The 23,691-nt window shown below is 47.2% G+C and overlaps 5 protein-coding genes across 5 annotated transcripts; 1 reads left to right on the forward strand and 4 right to left on the reverse strand.

Annotated features, from left to right (window-relative positions):
* Positions 1–108: 108 nt before the first annotated feature.
* Positions 109–5,800, reverse strand: ASPVEDRAFT_144895 (trifunctional fatty acid synthase subunit FAS2; the record flags this gene model as incomplete). Its single annotated transcript, XM_040808028.1, has 3 exons — positions 109–219; positions 272–5,217; positions 5,275–5,800. The coding sequence occupies 3 exons, from the start codon at positions 5,798–5,800 to the stop codon at positions 109–111; spliced, it is 5,583 nt and encodes a 1,860-aa protein (XP_040674729.1).
* Positions 5,801–7,035: 1,235 nt separating this feature from the next.
* ASPVEDRAFT_48090 (tetrafunctional fatty acid synthase subunit FAS1) lies at positions 7,036–14,367 on the forward strand. The gene is made up of 3 exons (XM_040813948.1): positions 7,036–7,350; positions 7,458–13,319; positions 13,383–14,367. The coding sequence occupies exons 2-3, from the start codon at positions 7,530–7,532 to the stop codon at positions 13,866–13,868; spliced, it is 6,276 nt and encodes a 2,091-aa protein (XP_040674730.1). The 5' UTR covers positions 7,036–7,350; positions 7,458–7,529; the 3' UTR covers positions 13,869–14,367.
* On the reverse strand, positions 13,998–16,778 carry ASPVEDRAFT_156535 (transcription factor IIF subunit TFG1). Its single transcript, XM_040808528.1, has 4 exons — positions 15,298–16,778; positions 14,939–15,244; positions 14,653–14,887; positions 13,998–14,575 (listed from the first exon to the last, which is right to left on the reverse strand). The coding sequence occupies exons 1-4, from the start codon at positions 16,627–16,629 to the stop codon at positions 14,322–14,324; spliced, it is 2,127 nt and encodes a 708-aa protein (XP_040674731.1). The 5' UTR covers positions 16,630–16,778; the 3' UTR covers positions 13,998–14,321.
* Positions 16,779–17,816: 1,038 nt separating this feature from the next.
* ASPVEDRAFT_57906 (protein HGH1) lies at positions 17,817–19,193 on the reverse strand (the record flags this gene model as incomplete). Its single annotated transcript, XM_040815392.1, has 5 exons — positions 17,817–18,599; positions 18,712–18,825; positions 18,908–19,011; positions 19,060–19,105; positions 19,173–19,193. 5 exons carry the CDS (start codon positions 19,191–19,193, stop codon positions 17,817–17,819), a joined length of 1,068 nt encoding a protein of 355 aa, XP_040674732.1.
* Positions 19,194–19,911: 718 nt separating this feature from the next.
* On the reverse strand, positions 19,912–22,943 carry ASPVEDRAFT_144893 (lipase ROG1 family protein; the record flags this gene model as incomplete). The annotated part of the gene is made up of 3 exons (XM_040808027.1): positions 19,912–21,712; positions 21,805–22,680; positions 22,753–22,943. The coding sequence occupies 3 exons, from the start codon at positions 22,941–22,943 to the stop codon at positions 19,912–19,914; spliced, it is 2,868 nt and encodes a 955-aa protein (XP_040674733.1).
* Positions 22,944–23,691: the final 748 nt, after the last annotated feature.

Here is a 23,691-nt window from a genome sequence, read left to right on the forward strand (position 1 = left end):
TGGAAATAAAGTCGAAACGCTGTATTAAGTAATAGAGAGAGAGTCTAATCTACATATGCTGCATACGAGGTCGAAGGCTTTGATCGTACGGTTCGTTCATCAAATACATTAAAACTGCGACATGGCAACCGCAACCGCCTGAATATCACTGTGGCTAATGCTGACACTGATTTGCTTCACACCAGCTCGTTTGGCAATTTCGGCCGCCTCACCGTGAAGCTAATGTATGTTAGTTCGGTTTCCGCATGGCATATAGAATTAATTCTCTTACCTTTACAGAAGGAACCCCGTTAGAGTTAGTCTCAATCTCTATGTTTTTCATCTCAGCTCCTGGACCTTTACTGGGGACACCCAGAGACTTGAAGACGGCTTCTTTTGCACTCCATCTTCCCGCGAAGGACGACTGTGGGGATGGTGCACTTTGGCAATATTGTTGCTCGCCGGCTGTGAAATTCCTTTCGATGAAGGTTTCGTTTGTAATGTTGATGCTTTCGATGGCTTCAACATCAACTCCGACTTTGGAATTTTCGGTAGCGTGAGCCTTCGCCAGAGACTCAATCAGAGCCTTAGTATTTTCATCTCCTTTGTCGGTCGCAACCGGCGGTTTCGCGGGGTATTTCAGTTCAGAAGTCTTCTTGTCCGCTGCCACCCGATAGTCGGGGTTCAGGAACACCTTACTCTGAAGCTCATCTTCGTAAGGCGCTTTGTTCTTGGCAACAAAAATGCTATTGTTAACCAAGCCATTGTGGAAAAATCGATATGCTTTCTTTTGTCTGGTCTCAACCTTGACCTTGTATGCTTCGAATTGTGCGCGGTCGAGGGTGGCATACAGAAACTTGGGATGGATACCAATAACTTGAGCACCCTTTTGACCGAATCCAAACGAAGTAACAGAGAAAGCATTGATGCCATCTGTCTGGATACTACGACTGGGGTAAACAATATAGTCAAATTTCTCCATCACCTTGTCGACATTATCAGCATTCCGATTACCCGGAACAAGACCAGTATCCAGGACCTGAAGACATCCATTGAACATCCAAGCACCTGCAGCACCTTTCGGGTGTCCGGTGAGATATTTCTGGAAAATTCCGAGAAGGGCGTTGCCCTTCTTTCGACCTAGATGCTTCATTTGCTGACAAATAACATCGGATTCGTTCTTGTCGTTCGCAACAGTAGAAGTGCCATGGAAAGAAGCAACGCCAATGTCATCCACGGTAAGACCCCATGTGGCAAGGGCACCACGTAGAGGAGCAATGCACGAGTCTTGTTTCCAAAAGTTGTTCCCAAGGCTGAATTGCGCATCTTTCTCTTGTCGAATAGTCTCGCGATGGATATGCTGGGCCCGCTCTTGCATATACTCAGTTGCGTCAAATGTTTCTGGGCTCTGCGCCTTCATTGCCTCGGCCTCCTCTTGCAAGTACAACAACTCGGATTCTTGCCATTCTTTAATCTGCTTCCTACGCAGGTCGAGCTGCCTGCGGCGGTACTTGATGTCGAGTAATGGTGACGGGAATCTACCAGGATTTTCACGCGCCGTCGTGAGGACACCTTGGCCAGGGGCGGGCACAGAGCGGCCAATCTTGTCCGTGGCAGTCGTTGTAAGGGCAATAATACCGTAAATAGGTACGCCCATGTCAAGAGCTAGTTGGGCACTCATAATAAGCTGCATACCGCAACCTTGAGATTCCATAAAGCCTGCACGCGTGGTAGTTGTTGGTCTTGACATCTCTTGAGGCGTACGACCATGAGCAAACTCATCTTCAGCATTACTTGTGGCCTTCATGTTGGCGAATTCGTAAGAACCCTCTTCCTGGAAATCGTCGAAACCACCAACAAAGCAAACTCGAGCCTTGCCCTCCACAATGGTTTCGTAACCGATGTCAACAGACTCAACCGCTGTAGCACAAGCACCGACAGGAGTCTTGATAGGTCCTGTGGACGACAGAAGCAGCATATTCACCCAAGCACTCATCGTGTTGATGAATGATTCCTGCAGAATATCCTTTTGGAGGGGCTTATCCAGATACCGATCTTTGTACATGCCTCGCAAGGCATGTGTGCCACCGATTCCAGATCCAATGCAGTTACCAACTTCGGACAGGTGGACATACTTGTAAAATTCATAGGGATCTGTAACACCAGCGGAAAGCATAGTTTCCGCAGTGCAAACAAGCACAAAGAGAGTAACTGGGTCAACTTGCTCAATAATGTCGTCTGGGATGCCGTATCTCTTCGCATCCCATCCGGTAGGAATCTGACCGGCAACCAAGCGGTCAAACTGAAGTGCCTTGGGGATAAGAAGGGTGGCGCCTTTCTTAAGACGGACTGTAAACTCTCCTGATTCTGGGACCTCGAATATCTCCACTTTGTCGCCATGTTCCCTCTTGAATTCTTCCGCGGTTTCTTTTGAGGCTTCGAAAGGCTCCAGGTTCTCTTCAATAACAATCTCTTGAAGCAACTGCTTCTTCTTGGGGTCATATCCCTTGAACAACTCCGGCTCAATGAGTCGGATACCGGAGTGCTCTAGGATGTATTTCTCGTATTTTGATTTCACATCCTTGTCGTCCACTGGCTCACCAGATTTCGCATCAACCCAGCCAGAGTAAGCCTTGCCCTTTATGGGCCCATTATGATGCTTGATAAGGCCCATGATCCAGGCCATTTCAACACAGCCTTCCAGGGAAAATTTGCCACGGGCCTCCATCTCCCAACGTGTTCGGGAGTTACCCCACGGTCCAACTTCAGAAAACCCGGTAACAACAACAACCTTGTCCAAATTGACCATGCCCTTGAGAGTCTCGTTGTGGGGTTTGATATCTTCTTCCCAGCTCGGCAAGTTGGGGAACTGGAATTTAATGTTTGCTCGTGGTTCTGCAATGACCTTCTTGTAAAGGACTTCACTGTCCTCGCCATTCACAATCTTGTTCTCAATAGCAGTCTCCTTGATAACTGCCCTGCGGATATCGCTCGTTTCCATTATCTCTGTGCGGAGCCTGGTCATGAGGTCTTTGAGATCAGGGATAAATTGAAGACCTCCATTGAGGTCCGCAAAAACAGGGTCAAGCTGGCAAAGATTCACGATTGCGGGTGCCATGAGACCGAGCAGATTGAATGCCATTTCCTGCTGCGAAAAGGTACGCACACCGAGTTTTTCAACACCCTCAGCGACCATGTTGTTGCCACTCATCAAACCCGTACCACGAGTCCAACCAATAACAGCACCGCATATAGTGAGATAATTACCCCAGTTTTCAGAGTACCACCGATTGAAAAGTGTTTCCAGAGCCAATTTCGATTCGGAATACAGACCATCGTTCCCAAAAGTGCCATGGTTAGGAGACAGCGGGAGAATAACCTGCGCTGGACGTGTTTCGAAGCCATTGGTTTGTTTTTGTACCTTGACACTACCCAAGAGTCGGAGAAGATTGGTCAACATGATGCGATGGGCAAGCTCCGACTTGGAGTCGATGGAATCGATTTCCCGCCCATTTTCCGGAATTGCCGCAAATGGAACTATGTAGTCCAAATCCCAGCCTAGTCCCTTCTTCGTATCATAGATGTAATCGACCAAGGCTTCCACGTCCTGCTTGCTGCCTTGATTGAAAGGCACCACGACGAGTTGCGACCCGCGCGCACCATATCGAGCGTACATAGCCTGATAGTATTCCGTCACCTCACGGGAAAACCGGCTTGTTGTGACAATAACTTTAGCACCACCACTGACCAAACCCTGGAGAACCTCCGCTCCAATAGAGCCAGCACCAGCACCAGTCATCAAAACGTTCTTGCCCTGGAAAGTGAGGCCTCCCCGAGCAGCAGACTCTAACACGTCCAAATAAACGCCAGTAAGTTTCTTGCTGTAATCCCAGCCGTGCTCATTTTTCTTCTTGAGATGTAAAAATGGTATTGTTTCAACCTTGCCGGAACGAGGGCTTCCGTTGCGCGCGCCACCGTTTCGACCAGGCTTCTTGGCATTGCCATTTTCTTGCGGCATGATCTGGTTTTCATTCATACTGAGAGCCCGAACGACCTCTTTATAGAGCGCGTTGAACTGCAATTGAGAGGACTTCGACAGGCGGTGTTGTTTTCGGATCAATTTATAAACGCTCCTCAGATCATTCTGAACTTTCGCCCGATTACTATATTCCGAGATGGGGCCGCCTTCAGCCATTTGCTTCACATAATGTTCCAATTTGCGAGCGCTAGCACGAGGCACTTCTTGATACTCGATGTTTCCACGCGCATCGATTGTCGTCTGAGGACCAGTTGGAATGGCAACATCTTTGTAAACCGGGGAAACTCCAAGCACCTCCTTGCAGTTCTCAATAAGCTGTTCACCTAGCTCCTTCGCAAGCTGGTAGGTTTCGCCACGTTCAGTTGGGCAGTTGTCAATATGGTATTGCATAAATTCGAGGAGAAGGGGATTCGAGCGGTTCATAATACGAATACACTGGCTCACGATTTCGCGGTCGACTGCCCTGAGTCGGCCGAAAATAATATCATAGTACATGCTTAATGCATCTTGGCGAGCCCAGTTCCAGGAAGAGTCGTAAACGCGAGCTTTAAGGTAGTCGAAAGATGGTTCAATACCTGAGGCGTAGAAATCACCGTGCTCTGTTTGCCAAAGGTCAAGCTGTGCTTGGAGCGTTTTCTGGGTTTCCTGTGACGTGACAAAAGCTCTCTGACCAGCCCGAAGGTCCATCTTCAAGTATCGCGCAATTACCTCGAGTTGCTGCTTGAATAGAGCACGCTGGTCTTTTGTTAAGGCATCAATAGCGGCAGGGTCCATGAGCATTCCTCCAGTGCTTGCTCCACTGTCACCAGAAGCCGTTGGAGCAGAAAGATTGATACCTGCATTGGTAGCGTATTTATTCGCGGCGTCGTCAAGGAACGCTTTAGCATCTGTTTCAGAGCCAATGCGGGATGCGGGTTCCATAGTGAGCGCGAGGAGCAATACGCCATCTTGTCGGCCAGGCCCCAAACCCCACCTCGTCTCCAAATATTTGCGAACGGCCGTGATGTTGAAACCACCAGGCATTTTAGAAGACACTAGGCGCGCAATCAGGGAGGAAGACTGTTTGCCTAATTGTCCATTAAATGTGGCTTGCATAGAGGCACCTAACTCATCTAGAGGAGTGTCTTCCGGCTTCTCGGGCGTGGAACCAAATTCCTTGCCCAAATCTCCTAAAATTTCGTTCTGCAAGGTAGATTTTCCTGTTCCACATTTATCAGTTCATCAGTCTTAGAAGTCTGTTCAATGCTATCACGTACCTCCAACGAGATCTTTAATGGCCTTGTTCAACGGCACATCTGATAGTGCCTTTTTCAGCTTCTGGGCTACCAGTGTTCTTACGACGTCCAAGGCGGTTACGGGAGAGTCTTCAACCGGCGCTGCAGGTCCGGCACTGGGTGCTGAAGCAACAGGCGCAGGTGCTGCGGCCGCTGCGGCCGCGGGAGCAGCAGATGGTTCCGGGCTGGCCACAGCGTCGGAGGTAGTCTCGGGCTCTTCCTCCATGGGGTCAACGTCATAATAGATTTCTTTAGCATCTTTGCTGTAGCAAAGTATTTGACGCTGCACAGATGTAGCGGCATCGTATGCTTCATATTTCGAGGCGAGCGTTCTTCTCGCCATCCCACCCAAAGTGTCTGCTGGACCTATTTCCACAATGCGTTCTGTTCGCTTCTCTGCAAGCACAACGTCTTGTGTCTCAATCCATCTTACTGGAGACGCAAACTGGTAGGCCAGAAGCTCCACCAGCAAGGTGTGAGATAACTCTTGTTCGATTTCGGGGCGCATTTCGAGGTAGGATCGGAAGTCTATTTCGGGATAATCGAGATCGTTTATTAGGGAGCCGGCAAAAAAGCTTGGTTTAAAATCGTCAGCATAAGATCCAATCCAAGTCGATGCAACGCATCACAAGAGGGGCACGAAATCATGCGCCTGGAGTAGGGCTTGCAACACACTTGAAAATTTTCCCTTAAAAAAACAGAAATCTCACAACATGGGAGCAATGACTGTGAGCAAATTTCCAAATGGCAAATAGAATAGAACTGTCCAGGGAAGTACGTCGACAAGGTGCTGCAGAATCGCAACTCTGTTGCACAGAGCGACTGGACAACTGGGATAAGGAATTGGATCAAGCAGTACAATAGTGTAAATTAATCAAACACAAATATGGGAATGTTGGCTGCAATTGGAATGGAAGAAAGACAATGGGAGGGAAGATTACACACAGAACAAGAAAGGACAAGAGAACTGCTGGAGCCAAGCGGATCAAGAGTTGCTGCAATAAACAACTCTCGCTGGCAACTTTTGATGAGTGTTGGGGTGAGACCGTCTTCTGATAATTATTTCGCCGGCTCGGGTCCGACAAAATCGATACTAGAGGGGACCCAGAACAAATGGGCTTCACGCGGCGGATGGTTGAGGTTGTAATTTTTCTGCTTCTTCCTTAGCTGATTTCCTTAGATGCAGCCCTGATCGGGCTAGACTGGTAATGTCAATACTAAATACACTCTAATGGAGATGTCAGCCCTGGTGAACATGACGCAGTAATAATAGGCCTCCAGTCAACTGAAAGTCAAATCCAGTGGTCTTATGAATTATTCCACGCTTAATCCGCGAGATTGCAGGTGGGCTGACCATTCCCTTGCTGATTATTGTTCTCTCTTAGTTCCAGGCCAGCTGGACCAGCTGAGAAGTTACGTAGATACTTGGCGGTATCAACGAAAAAAGGTTTATCTCCTTGAGAAGGACTGCACATTCCAGGGCTATCCAACCCTCAAGACGATTACTGTATCTCGTGGCGGATAGTAAAGGCAGAATATTAAAAGGCATAATCATAGCCAGCCGAAAATAAATGGAGGCATAACCGTGTAGGGAGTGGGGGTCAGTGATTCTCAGCTGAGCTTCCCTCGAGCTGTCAGTATTGTCATGGCATTACAGTCAAGCGGTCCAGCCCAACCGTTTTTTGACCTTTGGGGCAGATCCACGATCCACCATACCCAATTAAGAGATTTCTTGTTCAACCAGTCCGAACCCACAAGATTTCTCCTTCGTTTGACTGGTTCAACATTACAAAACTTTATATGGACGGCCAGGCACAGGCCATCTGCCCGGCACATCTCGTTCGGGCGACCGATATTTTTTCCAGCTGGGAATCACACTCGAAGGTGTCAGCCTCCCGGACGTTCTCTTGACGTCTCCCTTCATACTCACCTCTTCTCTTCTATAGACCTTCTTTTCACTATATTTCGCTCAATTCTCTTCCCATATTTTTTATGGCATAATCGCAAGCTTCCTCACTGAACAACCGTCTCGGCCTGAATAATTACCCTTAATAATAGGTATGTACTTGCCCTCCCCCCCACCATTCTTCTTGGTAGCACCGTCTGTCCTTGATGAATTTTTTTTTTCTGTTGTTCGAATTGGCTCATTAATTGACCATCCGAAGCTCCTGTCCGTTCCGCGCCACTTTAGTTGGTACAATAGAAGAAAATCGCCGGACTAGACATAAGACCACAGGATGTACGGAACCTCAACGGGTCCGCAGACCGGGATCAATACACCGCGATCGTCGTCGTCTCTGAGACCACTCATCTTATCTCACGGATCGCTTGAATTCAATCTTCTTGTGCCAACATCTCTTCACTTCCACTCCTCGCAGCTCAAGAACACCTTCACAGCCTCATTACCAGAGCCCACAGACGAGCTTGCTCAGGATGACGAACCTTCTTCAGTAACAGAGCTTGTGGCTCGATACATCGGCCATGTTGCCCTCGAAGTCGAAGAGGGCGAGGATGATGCGCACGGAACCAATCAAGAGGTTCTCAAGATAGCCCTCAATGAATTTGAGCGTGCCTTCATGCGTGGAAATGACGTCCATGCGATCGCTGCCACTCTCCCTGGAATCACAGCCAAAAAGGTTCTGGTTGTTGAAGCTTACTATGCCGGCCGAGCAGCCGCTGGTAGACCTACCAAGCCTTACGATTCCGCTCTCTTCAGGGCATCTTCGGATGAGAAGGCGAGTATTTACTCCGTCTTTGGAGGGCAGGGGAACATTGAAGAGTACTTTGACGAATTGAGAGAAGTCTATAATACCTACACATCCTTTGTGGAGGGGCTCATAAAGTCATCTGCGGATCTACTGCAAAGTCTTTCCCGTGAGCCGGATGCCAACAAACTCTATCCGAAAGGCCTTAATGTTGTGCAGTGGCTCCAAGACCCTGACACTCAGCCGGACGTGGATTATCTCGTATCCGCTCCGGTGAGCTTACCGTTGATCGGGTTAGTTCAATTGGCGCACTTCGTTGTCACCTGCAAAGTGCTTGGTCGCGAGCCAGGCGAGATTCTTGAGCGGTTGAGCGGGACTACAGGTCATTCTCAAGGCATTGTCACCGCAGCGGCCATTGCATCGGCCACAACCTGGGAGAGCTTTGAGAAGGCCGCTAGTAACGCCTTGAAGATGCTCTTTTGGATTGGCTTGCGTAGCCAACAAGCATATCCTCGAACATCCATTGCTCCGTCCGTGTTGCAGGACTCAATCGAGAACGGCGAGGGAACCCCAACTCCTATGTTGTCAATCCGTGATCTTCCAAGAACGTCCGTCCAGGAGCATATCGACATGACCAACCAACATCTTCCAAGCGACCGTCATATCTCGATTTCATTGATCAATAGTGCCCGTAACTTCGTTGTTACTGGCCCACCCCTCTCTCTTTACGGTCTCAACCTTCGCCTACGAAAAGTTAAAGCTCCCACAGGCTTGGACCAGAACCGTGTGCCATTCACACAGCGTAAAATACGCTTTGTCAACCGGTTCCTTCCAATCACGGCTCCCTTCCATAGCCAATATCTTTACTCGGCATTCGACCATATCATAGACGACCTAGATGATGTGAAGATTTCGCCAAAGTCCCTTACTATCCCCGTCTATGGCACCAAAGATGGTAATGATCTGAGGGAAATCAGCGAAGAAAATGTAGTACCTGCGTTGGTTAGAATGATCACGCATGATCCTGTGAATTGGGAACAGACAACCGTTTTCCCGCGTGCCACTCACATCATTGATTTTGGTCCTGGGGGAATCTCAGGTCTTGGTGTACTTACCAACCGCAACAAGGATGGTACAGGGGTCCGTGTGGTACTCGCGGGGGCCATGGATGGTACCAACGCTGAAGTCGGTTATAAGCCGGAACTTTTTGACCGTGATGAACACTCCGTGAAGTATGCCATTGACTGGGTGAAAGAGTACGGACCACGCTTGGCGAAGAATGCTACTGGTCAGACTTTCGTCGACACCAAGATGAGCCGCCTATTGGGTATCCCCCCTGTTATGGTGGCTGGTATGACCCCAACTACGGTTCCGTGGGATTTTGTTGCAGCTACCATGAATGCGGGATTCCACGTCGAACTTGCGGGTGGAGGTTATTATAATGCCAAAACCATGACAGAGGCGATCACCAAGATTGAGAAAGCCATTCCTCCGGGTCGTGGTATTACCATCAATCTTATCTACGTTAACCCACGTGCTATGGGTTGGCAAATCCCCCTAATTGGCAAGCTCCGGGCCGATGGCGTGCCAATTGACGGCCTGACCATCGGTGCTGGTGTTCCTTCTATTGAAGTGGCCAATGAGTATATCGAAACCCTCGGAATCAAGCACATTGCCTTCAAACCAGGCTCGGTGGACGCGATTCAGCAGGTCATCAATATCGCAAAGGCCAATCCCAAATTTCCTGTCATTTTGCAGTGGACTGGTGGCCGCGGAGGGGGGCATCATTCTTTTGAAGACTTCCACCAACCTATCCTGCAGATGTATAGTCGTATCAGACGACATGAAAATATCATTCTTGTTGCCGGTAGTGGCTTCGGTGGTTCGGAAGATACATATCCATATATTTCTGGAAACTGGTCATCTCGATTCGGCTATCCCCCAATGCCTTTCGATGGATGTTTGTTCGGCAGTCGCATGATGATCGCCAAAGAAGCACATACTTCGAAGAACGCCAAGCAGGCCATTGCAGATGCCCCTGGCCTTAACGACCAGGACTGGGAAGATACTTACAAAGGTGCTGCAGGAGGTGTGGTCACCGTTCTTTCGGAAATGGGAGAACCAATCCACAAATTGGCCACTCGCGGTGTCTTGTTTTGGCACGAGATGGATCAAAAAATCTTCAAGCTCGACAAAGCCAAGCGTGTGCCAGAACTCAAAAAGCAGAGAAATTATATCATCAAGAAACTCAACGATGATTTCCAGAAGGTTTGGTTCGGCTGCAATTCCACTGGGGAAACGGTTGACCTAGAAGATATGACATACGCAGAAGTCGTGCATCGCATGGTCGACCTCATGTATGTCAAGCACGAAGGCAGATGGATAGATGACTCCCTGAAAAAGCTGACTGGCGATTTCATCCGTCGAGTTGAGGAACGCTTTACTACAACTGATGGACACACATCACTTCTTCAGAACTATTCGGAGCTCAATGCCCCTTATCCGTCTGTTCACAATATTCTCGCGGCCTATCCTCAGGCAGCAATTCAGTTGATCAATGCCCAAGATGTTCAGCACTTCCTTCTACTGTGCCAGCGTCGTGGCCAAAAGCCTGTACCTTTTGTTCCCTCACTGGACGAGAATTTTGAATACTGGTTCAAGAAGGACTCTCTATGGCAGAGCGAGGATTTGGAGGCGGTTGTAGGACAGGATGTTGAAAGAACCTGTATCCTGCAAGGTCCAATGGCCGCCAAATTTTCGACTGTCATCGATGAGCCCGTTGGAGACATTCTAAACTCTGTCCACCGGGGCCATATCGACAGCCTAGTCAGAGATGTGTACAACGGCGATGAGAAGGTTATACCGGTAACCGAATACTTTGGAGGACGCTTGACCGAGGTCCACGAAGACGCTGAAACTGACGGCCTTACCATTTCTGAAGACGTCAACAAAGTCAGCTACAGGTTGTCCTCGTCTGCCGCGGACCTGCCGGAAGTCAATCGCTGGTGCCGCCTTCTTGCGGGCCCCTCATATTCATGGAGGCATGCTCTTTTCTTGGCGGACGTTTTTGTTCAAGGTCAGCGTTTCCAGACAAATCCTCTGAAGCGAATCGTTGCGCCCAGTCCAGGAATGTATATAGAAATCTTGAACCCAGAGGATCCCCCAAAAACGGTCATTAGCGTGAGAGAGCCTTACCAGTCTGGCAAGCTTGTCAAGACGGTGGACATCAAGTTCAATGAGAAGAGCCAAATCAGCCTTACACTTTATGAAGGAAGAACTGCTGAAAACGGCGTGGTTCCCCTGACTTTCTTGTTCACTTATCACCCTGACACTGGGTATGCGCCCATCAGAGAAGTCATGGATACTCGCAACGATCGCATCAAAGAGTTCTATTACAGGATCTGGTTTGGAAACAAGGATGTACCGTTTGATACGCCAACAACAGCCACGTTTAGTGGAGGCCGTGAAACCATCACATCTCAAGCCGTTGCTGATTTTGTTCATGCCGTGGGTAACACTGGAGAGTCATTCGTTGAACGGCCCGGAAAAGAAGTATTTGCTCCCATGGATTTCGCCATCGTCGCGGGGTGGAAGGCTATCACTAAGCCGATTTTCCCTCGCACTATCGATGGGGATTTGCTTAAGCTAGTGCATTTATCTAACGGGTTCAAGATGGTTCCTGGTGCGCAACCGCTTAAGGTTGGTGACACGCTCGATACTGCGGCTCAGATCAACTCTATCATCAATGAAGATGCCGGGAAGATTGTCGAAGTGTGTGGCACCATCAAGAGAAATGGAGAGCCCATAATGCATGTCACGAGCCAGTTTCTATACCGTGGGGCGTATATGGACTTTGAGAACACCTTCCAGCGCAAGGACGAAGTTCCAATGCAGGTTCACCTGGCGTCTAGCCGAGATGTAGCCATTCTCCGATCCAAAGAGTGGTTCCGCCTAGATATGGATGATGTCGAACTGTTAGGTCAAACCCTGACCTTCCGTCTACAAAGTCTAATCCGGTTCAAAAACAAGACTGTTTTCAGCCAAGTTCAGACTATGGGGCAAGTTCTTCTCGAACTACCTACCAAAGAAATCATCCAGGTCGCATCTGTCGACTATGAAGCGGGCACATCTCATGGCAACCCGGTAATTGACTATCTCCAGCGAAACGGAACCTCTATTGAGCAGCCTGTCTATTTTGAGAACCCTATTCCCCTCAGCGGGAAGACACCATTAGTTCTCCGTGCTCCTGCTTCTAACGAAACTTATGCTAGGGTATCTGGTGATTACAATCCCATACACGTCTCTCGAGTGTTCTCTAGCTACGCAAACCTGCCAGGTACCATCACTCATGGAATGTACACAAGTGCTGCAGTCCGTAGCCTGGTCGAAACTTGGGCCGCTGAAAACAACATCGGCCGTGTTCGGGGTTTCCATGTATCCCTGGTTGACATGGTCCTCCCCAACGATCTGATCACAGTCAGACTGCAACATGTTGGTATGATCGCTGGTCGCAAGATCATCAAGGTCGAGGCCAGCAACAAGGAGACGGAGGACAAGGTCCTTTTAGGGGAAGCGGAGGTAGAACAGCCAGTCAGTGCCTACGTCTTTACTGGGCAAGGATCCCAGGAACAAGGAATGGGGATGGAGCTATATGCCACCAGCCCTGTTGCTAAGGAAGTTTGGGATCGGGCAGACCGCCATTTCATTGAGAACTATGGCTTGTCTATCATTGATATCGTCAAGAATAACCCGAAGGAACTTACAGTCTACTTCGGTGGGCCCCGTGGAAAAGCCATTCGGCACAACTACATGTCTATGACTTTTGAGACAGTCAATGCGGACGGATCTATTAAATCCGAAAAGATTTTCAAGGACATAGATGATGACACGGCATCCTACACATATCGCTCTCCGACGGGGCTCCTTTCCGCCACGCAGTTCACGCAACCCGCATTAACCCTAATGGAGAAAGCAAGTTTCGAAGACATGCGTTCGAAGGGCCTTGTCCAGAGGGACAGCAGCTTTGCTGGCCATTCCTTGGGTGAATATTCCGCACTTGCTGCCCTTGCTGATGTGATGCCCATAGAAAGTTTGGTCTCGGTTGTCTTCTATCGCGGTTTAACTATGCAAGTCGCTGTAGAACGTGATGAACAAGGTCGCTCAAATTACTCTATGTGCGCTGTAAACCCCAGCAGAATCTCCAAGACTTTCAACGAGCAGGCCCTTCAATATGTCGTCGAAAATATCTCTGAGCAAACAGGCTGGCTCTTGGAAATCGTCAACTACAATGTCGCGAACATGCAATATGTTGCGGCTGGTGATGTAAGTATTTTTCTACCACCCTCTGATTCGTAAGTGGCTATGAAAATCCTAACTTTCACATAGCTCCGTGCACTTGACTGCCTCACCAACCTACTCAACTACCTGAAGGCACAAAACATAGATATTCCGGCTCTTATGCAGAGCATGTCTTTGGAGGATGTCAAGGCTCACCTTGTCAACATCATCCTTGAGTGTGTGAAGCAAACCGAGGCGAAGCCGAAGCCGATCAATTTGGAACGTGGATTCGCTACGATCCCTCTCAAAGGAATAGATGTTCCCTTCCACAGCACCTTCCTGCGTTCCGGTGTGAAGCCGTTCCGATCATTCTTGCTTAAGAAGATCAATAAGACTACCATTGATCCAAGCAAACTGATTGGAAAGTACATTCCTAATGTCACGGCGCGGCCGTTCGAGATCACCAAGGAGTACTTTGAGGATGTGTACCGGCTCACGAACTCTCCAAGAATTGCGCACATTTTAGCAAATTGGGAAAAGTATGAAGAAGGGAATGAGGGCCCTTCACACACCAACCCGGCTGCTACAGTTTAAGATTTAAACCTATCTGATTCATGAATTTCTTTCCAAACTTATGGTTTCACTTGGCGCTGATGTTTGTGTGATTGCAATTACCTTCGTGTCTTTATTGGGCACGTATCCTATCCTATTTCTGCATAAGATAGCATTAAGTCGGAATGATATTTGGAGTCAAATATTACTAGAAATGTGTAACTTACTCTTGCGCACCTTAATAACCTTGTTAACATGATCAATAACTACTGGGTGTTTGGCTAGCAGCTGCTCATCTCAATTTCCAGCTACAGCGTGAAAACCATACATTATTATCCACGGCAGCGGTCACCTTACACCATAAATCCACCTGCTAAACCTAAACTAGGATATTACCCGGCGGCCTTCAGAGATTCCATTCAAAATAAATAAACTGTGAATGTAGTAATTGTTATATGATGGCGGCAGAATCAAGCCTCCGGTGCCATCTTACAGCTATGTTTCTCTCCACGGACCCGGTCGTAATAAACGGTCTTCCTTTCCATAGACGCCAACATCTTTGACGATTGCAATGAACTTTCTATGGTTCTCTCGGGACTCGCCAATACGCGGCCGAAATATTTTAAGTAGGTCGGTGCTCAGTATACCGCTCTGAGGGATGGCAGCATGAATCTCGGCAGGGCTAGGAAAGCTTTGCGTAGTAGACGGGCCTGGTGTCGACACACGATTCTGACCCGTAACATGAGAACCTGAGATAAGGGTTAATGGCTAGTTCCACGCAGGAGTTATACTGTTTGAAGGCAATATTGAGATGGGTGATACATACCTCTGAGGGACTCTGGGCTGCTAGCACGGCTTCCCGAGAGATTCCTGCCGGTCACAGAAGTTGGACTACCAGCCCTCGACCTCTGTGGTGTTTCTCCTTGGGATACCACCGACGGAGGGTTGGGTTTCAACTTTTTGGATTTCCCAGATTCGCTTACTTCTCCACCAGATCCGACATCAATATCACTCGCAGAACCAGCACCAGGAAAGGTGCCCCTCACGCGCTTTTTGTTAGTCTGGGCGCAGTTAGTAATAGAACCTGTTTGGGGTGGTAATAAAACACGCACCGGTACAGATGATGTGACAGGGGTCATGGGGCGGGATCCCGGTTGTGTTGAAGATTGCGAGGTTGAGGGTTTGCTCTTCCCGTTCTTACGAGATGTGTCTGTTCCACTCGCATCCGATACATTAGGGGACCCGAGGCGCTTCCGTGACACACCAATGGCTGCCTTCTTCGACGTATCAAAATGCTTTGGGCGACCTGAAGGCGTGGTGTTGCCTTTCGATGGGGTCGCCGGGTCCTTTTTGTTCCTCTCTTCTTCGACCTTCCGTTCCTCCTCCTTACTTTTCTCAGCATCTGTCTCATCGGAACTCTATATTCGAGGTTAGATCTCTTGTAGATTTCGTGGCCGGGTTATCAACATACCTCTTCGTCCGTATAGGGATTCGCATCAGAACCACTGCTGTAATCGAAATTTTTCTCCCTCTTCTGAAGTGCTTTGCGTACTTTTTTTCCAAGTACTCGTCGAGCTTCCTTCTCCCTTTTCTCTTTTAATTCTTCTTCTTCGTATTCCTTCTCATCCTTCAGGTCAAAAACATTCGCTTTAAGTTGATCCTGCTTTATTCTTTTCTCCGCAGTCTTCGCATCTTCATCTTCATTGAATAAATCGTCATGTTCTTCATCATCCGCAAATCGATCTTCTTCGAAATCCATTTCATCGGCTTCCAGGCCTTCTGCGGCAGGGGTACCCTGCTTCCCAGCGTACACTTTGCGTTGCTTTGCGAACTGCTCGAGTTCCCTGCGTTGAGCTTGCTCCTGTTGTTTTTCCATGAACCACCTAGGATCTTTTATTTTCTTTGCCATAAACTTCTCTGCCTCCTCGATGGTTAAGGTTTTGAATTGGTGTTTCGCATTAAACCTATACCACTTTTCGACTGGTATCATCGTCATTTTCCCCGTGCTCTCCAGTATAAAGATTGCATGGGTTTCTGACAATGCTGCTTCGTAATTTCCAACCCAAACATTTTTGTTGTCGAAATCCTCAAGATGCCAAGGCAGGGCCTCTTCATATTTGATCCGAGTTCTAGCAATTTCTTCTGGTGTCATGTCCGTTTTGGAAACTTGTTGTGTTTTCTGCTTGGGTATGTTGGTTCGTTTTGGGGCGGATCCGATGGATGGCGCAATTTGAGCAAGGTTGTCTGCTCGCTCTTTTTCACGCGCAGCTTTTCTGGCCTCCATATCTTCCCGTTCGAGTTCATCAACTTGGTTGCTTGTCTCCGAGGATAGCCTTTGTCCACCAGGCCCTTTTTCTGTATTTAATTCATGTATTCGTGACCGAGGATCCCGGCGTTGAAGCCTGACTGGTCTAGTGAACTGGGATTCATCGCGGGGATCTACTACCTTCTTTGAGGCGAACCTCGCAACGTGATGTTTCAATCCTTCTTTAATCGCCCGCTTTGTGATCACAAGGGGGTAATCGACATAGGACTGAGATAACAGAGGACCACTGAATCCATTGGAAGCAAACTCACTTTTTGCGGGGGGTATATTGGGTCTGTCAGGTTGCGCGTTGGGTGGTGCTGGTCGAGTAGGGAACGACCTAAGCTTTTGTCCATCTCCTAGAGGGCCTTTCGTTGCGGTCTTTCGCTTCGGACGCACAAGCGGGTCAGCTACCCTGGGCCGTCGAATGCGCAAGGGTTGGGTGCCGGATGACCCTGTTGGCATTTGCGGAGTCGGTTTGTTCGTCGGTGTGGTCATAATGGCTGCTTAGAGCTTTCGAATAGCGACGCCAGGGCGTGCAGTGGTACCTATGGGGTTGCGAGATGAACACTGTTTGGAACTTCGTGTTTGGGGAGAACGTTAACTGATATAAACCCGTTTCTTAAAGGTAATTTGACGGAGCAGAAACACTGAAGCTTGAATGAGCAATAAAGTGACTACTTATTGCTTATATAAGCCTTTCTCTTGGATCCACTTAACCTTGGCCTTGGCTCGGATCTGGTCGTTTGAGCCGCATTATTGGTTAGGTCAATGGTACGGCAGGTAGGGATGGATAGAAGTACTCCGTACATCATAAATTGTTCAGTCGAACTGAGATGGTAATTCATTTGATATTTGTCTGATTTGACCACTTTCAACTCATCACAGTACTCTATTCTGTATGATCCCCCCCAACCATCCAGCAGAGAGGCGCCGGGAGTGGCAGTTATTCTGCACTCCATGCTAAATAACAAAAGGTTTCAGTACTCTGTATATTCGGGTTACGGGTACTGGTAATTAGTTCTATTTAAATATAAATCTGTATTCTACCAACTATATATTTTATCTCTATAATCCTCCGGAGTCGCAGTATTAATATTACAGGCTTATATTACGGAGACTGCGGAGTAAAGTAATCGTTTAATATTAATAAACCATACTTATTACTTATTATAATCCAATAGTTATATATGACTAATCCTTATGGTCTTGTATTGCTTTATATATATATGTATTTATATCCCCTATACTGTGTGGGTAATATGCATACTGCCTGGCATGTCTGGATTGCCTGCTCTTTCTTGGCGGCTGGGTCCACCGCATTTTATTATATAGTAATTATTGTACTTTAGATACCATTAGTAATTCAAACTAAAATGAGAGATGCTAAAGTCTAAATACTCTCAACATCATAACAATGGGCTAACCACATCCATCTCTCAAACCACCACCAGTACCATCTACAGCCGCTGCGACACAGTGTATTCGGTAAGTACCGTATCAATGTTGATGTTCTCTGTCAATGGAGATTCAAATCAGTCTAGGGAAGGTCAATGTTTGGTGCACAGGTAGCTGTTTTGGTTTGATGTACATATATGTTGAATGAGAATCGGATCTATCCGAAAGATCTAATCTCCGGATGGACGAAGGACCGGCGAAGTCGATTCTAATGGCGCCAGTAATAATCAGAATAATTCCACAACCTTCTGGTCATCATCATGAGCCTGTATCGCAGAGGATTTCCCATCTTCTTCTTCGTCTCGCATGAGAACCTGCACCAATCTGTCACATGCCTCACGGACGCCATCATCATCAACGTGAAGGTGGCACTCTCGGATTACAGGATAAACACTGACAGCTCTCATTTTTTCGCGTCCTTCCCGGGTAGTTGTCAGCAAAAGCAGTGTTTCAAGATGAGTAACAATTATTCCGCTGTCACCCTCCCTCTGTTTGTTGGGGGGGAGCAGCTGGAGGTCCGGAAGCATGTCGGCAGAATCCTCTTCGGTGTATTCCTCTGGGCCCATAATAGGCAGAAGTACATAAGGGAGAATATTTGCATCGTCTTCAGAAAAGAGGGTTGGATGGAAAGGAATCTCGAACGCAACATTTTTTATGGTTGATGCGACGCCCCTCCGTCTAACTGTACTCGTATGCTCAGTGAAGACAGTAAGTTTTGTCACAGGCACGACTCCATCGTAATCCTGTCTCGACGTAAAATAGGTGCGCCCTTCCTCCAGCTTCGACAGATCGGCAAAAAGATATGATAGATAGTCGAAGTCCGAATATTGATTGAGTGCGCCCTCGGCGCCCTTCACGAAACAATCCATCAACTGATCCACCACATACACAGAACTAGACACAGGCTGGGCGGATCGACGTTTAAGGGATAACAATTTTTTTATTTTCTCTGATTTCCCGAGATTGGCGAATAGCATGGCGACGCCATCCGCATTCCGCTCCTTGTTGTTCTATCATCAAGCTTGTAAGTGAACTGTGCAGCACCTGGGAATAAAAATGTCCCGAGGCTCGTAGACGGTAAGGCAAAACATAGGGTGTTGGAATGGGTGGTGGGAAGCATACAGTCACTTTCGCGAGTAGAGTTTCTATGAAAGCATCGTCACTGACAAGGTTATCGAGTACTTCCTTGTCGCCGGAAAGATTGACAAGTATCGTTAAGGCATCACTCGCGATTGGCTGTCAATCCGTCAGAACCTTTCACTTCACAGAAGTTGGTTTTCCCTTATGTCCAAAAATCAAAAGAGGGGTGCTCACTGACTGTATAGTCTCGAACGAGGAGCTTCAAATCCCGTATCGGTAGAAGCTGATGACATTTAAAAATCTCTGGCTTGGATGTCGAATATCCTACTAGATTTTCGCACGCTACAAACCGTTATTATTAGTTCAAGCGGATTTGCATGTTAACTTTACCGATTTGTCTGATTTGAGTATTTCCATGATGAAGGAATTCAACCAGCTGAAACAGGAAAAAATTGATTAGAGACAAGGGTCGGGAACGGGAAGTATACCATAACATCACGCACCTCGTCCAGTTCAGTTTTCATGTCGACCTTTGTTCTTTTCTGTTGCTGTGTGTCTATGCTCTGGAGGAAATTGAATGGGGCGCGCTGGAATATGATTAACAGAAAATCAGTGGCCGGTGACTACCTAAAGTTTGACAGAAGAGTAAATCACGGCTTAATTATCGTGTGGTGGGGCTGCTTATCGATAAGCTGTGGGGGCAATTGACCACCCGTTGCTCAGTAAGGCACTCAAGCTAGTTATGTTGAAGAAGACTTCAAATTTACAGTAATTTCCAGAATTAGCCTTATACAATCAGTCCATAACCTGAGGAGTTCTGTATAACTGAGCTATTATTAGATTCTAGCTAGATAGTAGAAAAGAGTAAGCAGGTATTTATAACCAAAATTCATATAGAGATATCTAGTAAATTATAGCTCCAGGAAGTTAGGAACTAATAGAACCTTGGATTAAATCTTCTAGCTAGGGCTATTTAGAGCTACAGTAGTAAAGGCCGTATAGATTGACAGTCAGACTAATACCCTGTATCTGAAGGCAACTTAGCATTTCCAAAAGGGTAATTCCGAATCGGGCTAAGGCCCTGTGTCCGAAGATAAGTGCTCTGTACCCGGAGTCATTCCCAATAAAGCGCCCTGTCGAAGAAGGGACTCTTTATACACTGACTGATATTTGCGATTTTTTTTTTTTTTGGAGTGAAGCAGGCATATACACAGGGCCTGTACTCCCCCGGCTCTGGCGCTTTTAGTTGTCATCATTCAGAACAGAGGTTAACCGAGTATTATCATGGCAGCAATCCTCTGCTTCCGCCACAGGTGAAGTTGGGATATCTTCACAAATACTTCCCTTGCTACTCGGAGAGTCCGGTCGAAAGTGAGCATCGACAAGGTGTTGCACGATCGGCCAACCATAGGCGTTTGTAAACATTCGCCGAACAATAATATTATTGTGTGCGTCAGGTTCCAAGCGAACAAGGACCTTCCGCCATGAGAGCCCACGGTGGTAACTACGGGCTATCTTCTCTTCCACCTTGAGTCCGGCCTCATCTGCAGGCCCTTCAGCAGAGGCATGATCCGCTGCTGTGATTCCATCATGAGATGCATTTATCCCTGTCTTCTGCCGCTTCACCATTGGAGGAGGAATGTCTTCAGGATAATAAATCCGGTCATGCAAAATCGCACGCTGCCGTGATGCAGGGTTCACAATGTAATCAACCGGGGGTAGTGGTGGCATGAGGATGTCGCCAGCGGATTCGAATAGTGTTGTCTTGGGGGGTGCATTAAATCCAGAATCGCGAGAAGTGGTGTTTAAATGAGAATCATCCTGCTGTATCACCTTTGTGGCTATCGGAGTAGCATTTGTTTGGGAGCGCTTGAGGAATTTTTCGTGTTTGTATTTAGGTTCTCTTGGTTTGAATATCGAAAAGAAGCCACTCAGAGAACTAGACGGCGTATGCGGTGGTCCTCCATCCAGTTCGTTGTTATTAAATGCATCATCGGCTCCGTAGAGCGGTTGGGCATGATCTGGGGGCCTTCTTCCAACGGAAGAAGAGGTGGGAGAGGACAAATGTTGAGTGGTAGTACCTCGTTGCGGGGTTATTGTAACGGCAGTGTCCTTCGCGATTTCCGTGGCACTTGAAGAAGCACATGTCACTTCCGAGCCATCTTTGGCGCAACGAGCGTTATTTGGAGACTTCGAGTTTGCCCCAGTCAATTCATACCACCCCCATTCAGCCACAGTTCCAACAATCCCATTCTCTCGTCTTGCCTTCTCAACCCGTTGCAATCCTTTCCAATCAAGGTAGAGCAAGCACGAAGTTCGTAGCGGAACAATCCCATCATTAACCAAATTAGAATATATTGTGCGCCGCTTGAACTTGACAAGCACCTCGTGAGCAGGGCCAGAGGGAAGAATCCTCAGTAAAGGCTTGGAGCGGGTGTTTTCATCGCCCCGTAGCCTAGAGGATTCCCCCTTCCCACCAATTATGGCATCCCATCCACTCCGAATCTTTGGTGCGGTCCAACTCAGTCCTAAATCCTGGCCAGTGCGGCCAACGAGGCCAAAATCCAAGGCAAACCGAACATACATAGGATTTTCATTGCTCAATCCGAGGAATGGCGTCGCAAGCGCGATAAAGTTAACAGGTCTGATTTTGTCAAAGAATTCGGGGGAGTGCTTTTGGATATACGCGATTGCATACGTCTGCACAAGGCCACCGAGAGAGTGTCCAATGAAACTAATACTTGTTATCTGATATGCATGATGCTCACCAGCGTCGAACAGCCCTTCGTCTACGCGGGAAGATTCAGCGTTGTCGACCGCCTCCTGTCCACTCCACGGAACGAACGAATTGGAACGGCTCTTAGGCTTCGGTTTTTTGTGGGGTAAATGAGGCTGGTCAGGATAAGTCATCAAGAGCACGTATTTTGCGAGGCGCTTGCCCAAGTATTGGATTCCACGTTCGGTACGGGCCGCGTTCCCTGGGAACCCTCTAACAATAATGTCCTCGCTTTGGCGATCATCGTCGTCACCATGAACATTGCAGCTGGGTGGATATCAATCCATGGCGTCAGTAGGGCGGACAAAGTGAACGAGTGGATAGTTTGTTCGGATAGGGGCTAAAATTGTTGCACCTACCTTCCCGAGAATGACGAGGGCGCCAACGTCGGCTCGCCCGTGGAAGATTGGCCGTTTCGTGCGGAGCTGGTTTTTTTATATGCAGCATCGATGCTCTCTTTAAGATACAGCATGTCTGCACCAAGGTTGCTATGTAACCCATGGGTTAACACAACAAGGTGAATGTTTTTTCGGCGATTCTTGGGCGATCCACCAGTCTCCGATGTTCCGGCTCCTCGTGCAGGACCAACAGCATCCACATTAGGTCTGCTTTCCATCGAGCTCACGTTCCTAGTCCGTTCGTCATCGCATGATACGGGGAACTGTGGAGTATTCCAAAGACTAGCGGTGTCATCTATCAGCAGATGGACGGAATCCGAATACACGCCTTTGGTGACACGCTGCTGCTTGCCGTTCGAGCCAGATGGCCAGTGGTCACGCATGTTTGCAGCCTTGGGTGGGTTAAACTGCGTCTTCGAGGTTTGAAGATCTGATGACATATCTCGGCTAACCAGAAGCTCAAAATTGACCGACGCAGTGCTTGAGAATATAACTTGCGATACAATCTCAATAACCCATGTCGTATTATGTCCACTTGAATATCCCTCATTGGGATTTCCAGGATCTGCGCGCTTGTCATGCCTCGGTATGGGGATCTGGGCATTCCATGTGCCGCCGGCTTTGAGATAAGGTTCGAATTGCGGCACATTTCTAGAATCAGGGGCTATTGTTGTGGTATTAGGATCAAATGAATGCGGGTAGCATGATGTATACAATGTATATGGGCCATGCAAGTACGCGGCTCGCAGTGGTATGGCTGATGTATTTTTTATTTTCACACGTAGGGCCGCTGGAGGCTGGAGTTCGTCGGTTGTTGGCGTGTATGTTAATGTATATCTATTGATGGATATTAATATAATAAACTAAGGCCCTGTCGAGTGACAAGGAGCGTGAGGAGTAGAAGCAAACCTGATAACTTCACCAACACGCACGCTGCCAGTTTGCCGGGTCAATAGCATTTCAGTAACGCGATCAGCATCTGTTGGGTCAGGGTGCCAACCTGCAAGTGGAGGGAATCGTAGCCGCTTCGGAATTCCGCTGGGGTTGGTTGTTTGATCCAGAGTCTGGGATGCAGAGTATGTCCGTGGGGTGAATAGCATCGGTGCTAGTCTTTAGAAGCTCTCTATATTTGATTCATTCAGAATAAAGGAGTCTCCACCATGACAGTATCCTTATATTCATGAAAACATGGTTTTATGGTGTCGATATTGACGATCCTGTTGAAGGGGACGGGACTTCTCCTATATCAGTATTCAATACCTAAGTGGTAGGATTAACATTTAGTATATATGTTAAGATTATAATTTAAAGATTGTAAATTTTAATTTTGAATATATATATATTAGTAACCAATCATAATTTTTACTATTATAGTTATTATATAAAACCCCATGAAATTTCGGTGGACCACTCCCTTAATACCTTATATATCTGATCCTTTACTATGAATTTAACCCCTATAAATTATATATATCTAGCTGTAAAAAAGCCTCTGAAATTTTAATAACAATATTTAACTATAGTATTATTCATATAATCTATAATAAAACTATTATGAGGGAGAACTTTGATAGATCTAGCTTATTTAAGTAGATGGTAGTTGGAGTAGTTATTAATGTCTCTATCCAATAATATATAGAATATACCCTGCTCTCCAAATATATATATAATTATAGTTAACCCCTACATATATATATATATATATATATATAAAATATTAGGAGAATAGGAACTATAGTAAATTAAATTATAAAACTAGCTTAATCTATATAATTATAAGGCTTTTTACCATATATAAAGCTAACAGCTATAAAACACTAAAAAGATATATATTAAAAAGTAGTAGAA

The sequence above is a fragment of the Aspergillus versicolor genome (genome assembly GCF_001890125.1).
Source record: "Aspergillus versicolor CBS 583.65 unplaced genomic scaffold ASPVEscaffold_17, whole genome shotgun sequence".
Classification (NCBI taxonomy): domain Eukaryota; kingdom Fungi; phylum Ascomycota; class Eurotiomycetes; order Eurotiales; family Aspergillaceae; genus Aspergillus; species Aspergillus versicolor.

Bases quoted from the DNA above. Each gene is read 5' to 3' on its own strand.
- ASPVEDRAFT_156535 (XM_040808528.1), bottom strand. From the start codon at position 16,629: ATGACCACACCGACGAACAAACCGACTCCGCAAATGCCAACAGGGTCA. The intron at 15,245-15,297 runs GTATGTTGATAA...CCTCGAATATAG, and splicing joins ATCCCTATACGGACGAAGAG to AGTTCCGATGAGACAGATGC. The intron at 14,888-14,938 runs GTGCGTGTTTTA...AACTGCGCCCAG, and splicing joins CTGTCACATCATCTGTACCG to ACTAACAAAAAGCGCGTGAG.
- ASPVEDRAFT_48090 (XM_040813948.1), top strand. From the start codon at position 7,530: ATGTACGGAACCTCAACGGGTCCGCAGACCGGGATCAATACACCGCGA. The intron at 13,320-13,382 runs GTAAGTATTTTT...ACTTTCACATAG, and splicing joins AATATGTTGCGGCTGGTGAT to CTCCGTGCACTTGACTGCCT.